Below are 7,936 nucleotides of genomic sequence, written 5' to 3'. Positions count from 1 at the left end.
ATACCTTTTTGATAGGCAACCACACATAAACTATTCCACCTAGACAAATCTAGAATGCTAACGTTGTTACTTAATACTTTTCTCCCTCAACATCACACATTATTTATGCCTTTTGTCATAATTTGCCCATTTTTCCTGTTCTCTTTCCTCCTTCAGTATCCCTTCCTCATCTGTCTTCTTTCTGTAGTATTACTACCTTACTCCTCTTCACAGCTGCCTTCACTCCTACCACTGCTGCCTTTTGCAGCTGACTCCCAAAAAGAACTCCCAGAAAGAAAGACAAGGAAGACAAGAGGAGGGGTAAAGGGAAGGGGACAGTGGGGTTTTTTTCCCTGGGTTTGTTAATTTTCTTCAGAAGCAACAAGGCAGAAGCAAACCTTTCTCCTACCAGTCTTGGATGTCAGCTCCTTGCATTATGAACCATTGTTTTTTTTAAAGAAGAGGTAACTGAATCAGGGAGGCAAATAAAGGAAGGAATGGGAGCATTATTTCCCATTGCAAAACTTCTGTCGATAGCTGCTGGAAAGAACCTTGTTATTTTACCAGCCTTGTGATGTCAGGTTCATTTAGCACACGCCCTGTCGGTTGCGGCTGAGGGGCACAGGAACTGCAGGGTGGGTGTTGGGGCTGGGGAGCAAACACACAGCTGCTCACTGCTTCTGTTTGCCTTCACATGAGGGATTTCTGAGAAATTGTATAATGTTACAGGAGACTGGTCCTAGCCCCAGGTGTAGCCTGGTAGAAGGTTCTTCCTTTCTGATTGAGTTTGGCACAGCACATTTATTTCATCATCTAGGGAACAAAAAGAAGTAAACAGAAAGCATTAAAAAGGAACAAAAGGACAAAGTTAAATTCTGAGGGAAAAGAAAGGATATGCTAAGGAACTGCTGTGACCAAGACATTCTGCTCTAGAAACAAAAGCAAGTTCTGAAGTGAAAAAGATAACAGATACTACTGCTTTTGTAACTCTCAGTAACAGACAAAGTAATCCAAGGCTAGTGGGAAAGAGCACAGATTTTCAAAACAAACAATCAAAACCACAGTAACATATTTATACCACTATCATACCACTATCCTAAACTATGAAGATGGTTGAATTAAAAAGAAATACTGTAATTTTTAAATTTTTTTTGCTTAGCTACAGCCAAACACAGTTATAATAGTAAAGCCACATAATCTTAGAGACAAAAGAATTACCATAGCAGTTATAGGAAAATAGAAGCTAAACATGCAGTGACAGAAAATTAAGAAAGCAGAGTAACCTGAATATGAAGAAGCACAGATAAGAACTTCTCAGCATATTAGGCTATATGGTTTAGTCTGTGACAGGTCTGTGACAGAAATACTGGGCAAGCATTAGGATACCAACAGAGCAGATGAAACCTCCTAGTAGTATTGATTTTTCTCCAGATACCAAATTTCTTTGGTTATGGTTCTTTGCCCCACTAGGAAAAAGGTACTATGTGGGATAAAGATGCCAAATGTACATAAAACGTTAGTTAAAATAATGTTAAAACTCTTACCTTTGAAACAAATTATTATATGGATCTATCAAGTCAAATTTAAGGCCTTGTAGGCTGACTTCTATCTCTATTTTCTAGGTGTGCTCATGCCACAATTCACATCCAGCTCTGTCGAAGCAGGACAGTGTTCTTGTCACTTTTGTTCCGTGCTTCAAATATCCACTTTTTGCTCAGAGCTCTGCACAAAACAGTGACAGGTACTTCTCTTTTTTCCCCAAAGGAGGATGTTGTGGAGATAATCAGGTCTTTGGTCTGGAAGAAAGCTGCTTGCCTGCTTGTACAGATAGATACCCATTCTGAATCAACTAGCCCAGAGACCTGGCTTGCCAGAAGTGTTGAAGCTTGGTTAGGCAAGGGAACAAACAAACAAAAAAAAATTAAAAAAAACAACCTGTCCTCATCCCCAACCCCACAAAAAAAACCAAAAACCAACCAAACACCACCACCTAAAACCAGACATGATGTCCATGAAGCACAGGCGAAGGGAGATCCCTGCTGGCGAGACAATGCAATACACGCACACCATTTCCAAACACATTCACCCACTATCACAAATAGTTTCTCCCACATCTGCATTCCCACCGGGCACCAGCCTCTTACTCCTGAAGGCAGCGCTGCCCCACCCAGGCAGCACAGGCTGCGCAGGAGCAGCTGTTCCAGGTGCCAACGGGGTAATTCAGTCTCCATTTCACCAGGTTTACCAGGGATAAAATTCCCAGCATACTTGAATTATCATTATGAAGAAAGGCCGATGGACCTGTTTCTACAGCTTCTTCTATTGCAGAAAAGTGGGAGGATGTGACCCAGCTGGTTTCCCACTTACCCAGTTTTTTCTATCACAGAACAGACATTAGGTATCATCCCACTCAGGCAATTATTTCTCAAAAATTATGTATTTCACCTACTCTTTGTAATTAGTGATACCACATTTAACAATTAATCCAGTCAATACTGGACACTTGTGCATTGAAAAGAAGGAACAAAATAAAACAACAGATATTACCTCAGGTTTTTTTTACATTACATTTAACAACTATTGCAAAACTTCAACAATTACAACAAATTTCAGGACACAAGCCAGAAATAAGTCTTAACTACGGTGGGCTATCATAAACTTATTTATGGTACACCTAGGGACAAACTAAGCTGAGAAAAATGTTAACAACTGGATGAGAAAGACATTAACTTCCAAACCACAAAAACAATTAAGCCAAGAAAGTAAAAGAGTTAAAATGAAAATCCCATGAAGGGCAACCTATTGTACAGGACACTGACAGTACCAAGAGGTTCAATCTTCCTCTTACAAATTACACACTTGAGAGTAACAGAAATTTCCAGTGGCTCAAAAAAGAAATTTGGACACTTAAATAAAAACATACAGGGTTTTTTTTTATAAAAAAGAAACTTTATTACAAATCTGTAGGTTTAAGAAAATAGCCAAAAACTGTCAAAGTAGTATGAAAAATGCTGTCACCCTATTCACAGTTACCAGTTTTCTCCAATAAACATTAGCATACAAAAACTGATAGAAACCATGGCCATTCATTTTAGTGACACAAGTCAGACCTTTGTGATTCTGAATCCCGTGCCAACAACTAAGATGCTGCTGGCAGCTCAAGGGAACGACTTAATTGCACTCTTTTTGAAAACTGGAAGTTTGGATGAAAAGGCTATATACATATACACAAACTGTATTTTACCACATGTACAGGTAACTCAGGGCAAACAAAACATGACCCAGCACAATACTTAAAATCCGTAAGACCTGGAGAGCCAGGCAATGTGTGTATATGGTACTAAATTATTCTCTATGCACTGGTTTCCATTTCCTCCTACATCCCAAACCTAACAAAGATTAACTGTTTTCCACTCTCATTTATAGGACTGAGGCTGATGTGTTGCTATACTGCCTTTTCAGACACACTGAACTGCATGAAGGCAACAGATCTAAAAATGTAATGCAGTTAAAACTGAAAGTGGGATTTTTAGAATATTGTAGACTGAATTTACTGCAAGTGACCTTAAGGTCCACTGAAAACTTGAAGCTAATATGGCATTTTAATGTAATTCACAGATAAATCATAAGACATATGAATAAGGAAAGAACTGTTACACTCCTAAAGTGAAGTATAGACTGATTTGAAAAAGCAGAAAGTTGGCAAGTATGTCATGGATTAAACCCAAAGCTGCCCTGCAACTCTAATTCTGGGTAACTGGCTGCAATAGTTGAAAGCTGCAGCAGAGACAACCAGTAACCATCTTCTCAAGTCCTTTAAACTGCACAGGACCTAGATGCCACAACTCAGAGCTGCAGTGTAGAAGAGCCTTCAATGTAAGAAGAGTGATGATTTTAAAGAAGCAGGATGAAACGTTTGCTATGATACCTGCTCAAGGTACTGATAAAATCTAAAAGAGGAAAAAAACCAAAACAAACCAAAACCAAAAAAACAAAAAAACCCCCCGAGCAATTCTGTGTAATTTAATTCTGTTTTTATCAGGTACTTGAAGGTCCTCAGCAGACAACATCTGGGATTTCCTATTTATCAATCCTACTTCTGCCAAAAGCAACTTGGAAGAAACCAGCATCACATTAAACAACTACTCAGTACATTTCATTAATTTTGCTGTTTCAACTTCATCTGAAAAGCACAGAATCAAGAGTTATTCAAAGAACACTGTGCTGCAGAAGATCAATCAGAAATCCACAGTCTCATCACTAAAGCAAATATGATGGAAGATGAAGAAATGAATTTACAGTCATTTTGTTCACATGCAGACCTGATTAACCCTGGGTTAATCAAGGCTACTTTGAATGTTTCTTAAAAGCCACCTGTTGGTAAGGAGGTTGCCTCATTCTCCTGTATTTACTGAAAACTTGGTGTCTGAAATATTGTTATGAAATAGTAAAAAATCTTCATTCCACAGACAGAAAGTATTTTAGTCATATTCTTAGGAATGAACCTTCAAGCTTGGGAAACGTTTTTCTAGAGTGTCAGCAAGTGTCTGATCAGCTTCACGCAGAACTTCTAGGAAAGTCTCCACCTGGAAATAAATTGCAAACACACACATACAGAGAGAAACAAAAATAATTAGAAAACCCATACTTGCATGGAACACAAAATTCTTGCACTTGGTATAGGTGGTCTTTCTACTCCTGCACCTCCCCACCAACAGCAGCCACAGGAAAGAAAAATGGAAAATGCTCCACAGTAGATAACCTTCCTCCTAATCCCCACAATTTCAGTTGATATAAATTTTGAAACATTATTGCCTTCCTCAAACTCTTATTGTTGAACAGTACCCAAAGCAAAGTTGCCTATGAAAAATATTTAGAATAATTATTTTATTAAAATGTACAGGATAGATTTTCAGATAGCATAAATTTGCAGACATTTCAGCACAGTTTGACACATACATCAGCTGATGATCTAGGCAAAGCCTTGGGTGAAGTAAGCCAGAAGAGACAGAGAGGGCAAGACTGTCTGGAGTGGAATATTACCTGCATCTGAGCAAGTCTGCCCTACTTCTACATGTGGCTGAGAAAGGCCTTGCTACCTGAGTAGTATTTTTTGAGCTGTGTTAGAGACCTTGTCATACACTCACCGATGCAAAATACAGAGGTAATAAGTTCTGAAATGCACAGGAACATGTCTGTTCATTTAAATGTCCCTGATGTAGTCCTTCTAAAGTATTCTCCTGGAAAACAAATGAGAAATACAAGTAGCATGTCATGAACAGCTGTTGAAAGAACAAACTCAAAAATGTGCACACAGTGTATACAGCGTATGCTTCTTTCTCAACAATGGGTAAAACAACCAAAACTTACAGTTCTCCAAATGCCAGACATAGCTAATAAAAAAGGTGTGAAAGTTCATACACCTTTCTTAATCTGAATGCTCCCACAATAAAAAAATGCAACTGAGAAGGTGACTTTATATATCGATACTCTCTCCTTTTCTTAATTAACTGGTTTTCATTAAAAAGAAATAGCCACATACACCAAGCAAATTTATCATACAGAATCTTGGCTCTGAAGGCATATAGCTCAGAAAACTTGTGTCCCTGCCATCTAACTCACCTTTTGATTGATTCCCTAATGAACTCCCAGTAATGCAACTTCACTTGTGCAGAAAAATGCCTACATTAATAATAAATATATTTTTTCCTACCTACCCTGCAGAAAGCCCTTTTAGAATTTTGTTTATTCTTACCTTGGTCAGTTCTTGAAGCATATTGGAAAGTAATTCACAGCAAATATCCTTCAAAATTTTTAAATGGAAATCTTCCTCATTTATATCAGGCCTTCCAGCCTCTTGCTGTTCAGACTCATTTGAGTTATCAACAGATCTCTTCCCACAGCCCTCCATGTATTGTAAGATACGAATTAAGCTCCCAATCAGAGGCATATCTAACATAAGGAAACAAGAAAGTGGAAGTTTAACACTGACATTTTTTCCCATCCTTTCAAGGCACTAGAATTTTGAAACACACTGCAAAATCTTATACAAAAGCTAAATTCTATTACTGGATATCTCCAAAGAGTTAAAATCTTATACAAAAGCTAAATTCTATTACTGTAACTCTTTGGAGATATCCAGTAACTCAACTTCGAGCTAGCTGTGACTTTTAGAGTCACCAGTAAAGAGTCTTACTGTATTCAAATATGTAACTGAATGCTGTGTTCTGAACTGATGTCTATTAAACAGTAATAAATTAATCACCTTTCAGCCCACATAAAGTCAACTTTTAGGGAAAAAAGAAAAAAAAGTTAAAAAAAAAAGAAAGCACAACTAACTTTTCCTCATCTTGGTGTATTCTTGTTCTGTCTGTGAAGCAAACATAGCAGACAGCACAGACAAAATAGAGGCCAATACAGTCTTCTGTTCCTGCACAATGATCGGTGGGTCATCTGGCTGGCAAAGCTCATGGCAAACAAGGTCATAAAGCAAACTCCAAGTCTCTTTTCCTCCATCAGGAGCCTGCACTTGAAAAAGAAAAAGAACCCACTAATCCATCAAATTTAACCCAGGTACACGAGTTATTTTCCTTGCCATTAAATATCTGCTGATTTAGAAGTTACCACCATTCTTGGTCCTATCTTACGTAGCAATTCCAGTGCCTTACCAATAGCCTGAACACCCTCATCGACCGTGGTCAGCAGCTGCAAAATATGCATATAAACATCAAGTCCTTCTGGATTATCTGATCTGCAGAGAACAAATGAAAAACAAAGTCAAATTAAAGATCAGAGTTTATAATCCACATGTTTTGGACACACAGAAGACCACGATCGATCACTGCCACTCTCTTTGCTAACAAACTAGGTGATTAATGTCAAATGGTAACTCCAGGGAAATGTATTCTAGTTTTCTAGTGACCTCTCAAATTATGCAGCTCCCACTGAAATGAAGATGCTCACACACAGGCCTTAACAAGGTTATAAGGAGTCTCCCCCCAAAAAATACATTTCACATACCGGACTTGTTTGGCTGCTTCAAGTATACAAGGCACAATCTTAAAATCTGGAAGTTCTTCAGGAGAATCATCTCCAGACGGTCCCACAGATCGACAAGTGCCATTTTTGACCCAGTTTAACATCAGCTCTTCATCTAGATCAAACAGCTTGTCCACCACTTCACCTACTTTTACCAGTAATTCAACTGCACAAGAGAGAATGTATAAAATTCAACAACAACAAAAAAACAGTTCACAAAATGCTAATATATAAAAGTATTCAGAGTAAACTCAGTGCTGAAATACATTTGTTCTATTCATGACCTACTACTATTTGCAACGTTTGTTTCCTTTTTGTGACACTGATCAGGTGAAGAGTTTGATAAACAGGGACTGCTGGAGAGCCCACAGACACACTCTACATTCTCATGCCAGTTATAAAGCAGGAACTTTATTCTGCAAAGAGACTTCTGGTTCCTGAAGTTGTAACTTCTTCTGCTTCTATACAAACATAAAATTCAACAACAACAAAAAAACAGTTCACAAAATGCTAATATATAAAAGTATTCAGAGTAAACTCAGTGCTGAAATACATTTGTTCTATTCATGACCTACTACTATTTGCAACGTTTGTTTCCTTTTTGTGACACTGATCAGGTGAAGAGTTTGATAAACAGGGACTGCTGGAGAGCCCACAGACACACTCTACATTCTCATGCCAGTTATAAAGCAGGAACTTTATTCTGCAAAGAGACTTCTGGTTCCTGAAGTTGTAACTTCTTCTGCTTCTGAATACAAACTTTCTAAGATTTGTCCCTAAATATGCGGTTTTCTGCTGTCAATTTGCATTTTGCTTAAGTAAATGGGATTTCAATTGAACAGAGAAGGATTTCTGAGCACTGTCAGTAAAAATAACAACAAGCACCACATCAAAAAAGCTAATTAGGATTCACAGACAA

At 38.0% G+C, this 7,936-nt stretch overlaps 1 protein-coding gene across 1 annotated transcript in view; it reads right to left on the bottom strand.

Moving 5' to 3' along the window:
- Positions 1-4,472: 4,472 nt before the first annotated feature.
- SAAL1 (serum amyloid A-like 1) overlaps positions 4,473-7,936 on the bottom strand; it is a 9,711-nt gene continuing 6,247 nt past the window's right edge. The window contains exons 6-11 of the mRNA XM_009995386.1: positions 7,000-7,183; positions 6,648-6,730; positions 6,319-6,507; positions 5,735-5,931; positions 5,127-5,219; positions 4,473-4,565 (exon numbers count right to left, since the gene is read on the bottom strand). Of these exons, the coding sequence (XP_009993688.1) occupies positions 4,473-4,565; positions 5,127-5,219; positions 5,735-5,931; positions 6,319-6,507; positions 6,648-6,730; positions 7,000-7,183 (839 nt within the window). The remainder of the gene's footprint in view (positions 4,566-5,126; positions 5,220-5,734; positions 5,932-6,318; positions 6,508-6,647; positions 6,731-6,999; positions 7,184-7,936) is intronic.

This window comes from Chaetura pelagica, unplaced genomic scaffold (genome assembly GCF_000747805.2).
Source record: "Chaetura pelagica isolate M959 unplaced genomic scaffold, ChaPel_1.0 scaffold94, whole genome shotgun sequence".
NCBI lineage: Eukaryota > Metazoa > Chordata > Aves > Apodiformes > Apodidae > Chaetura > Chaetura pelagica.
This window is presented reverse-complemented; position numbering and strand designations above follow the sequence as displayed.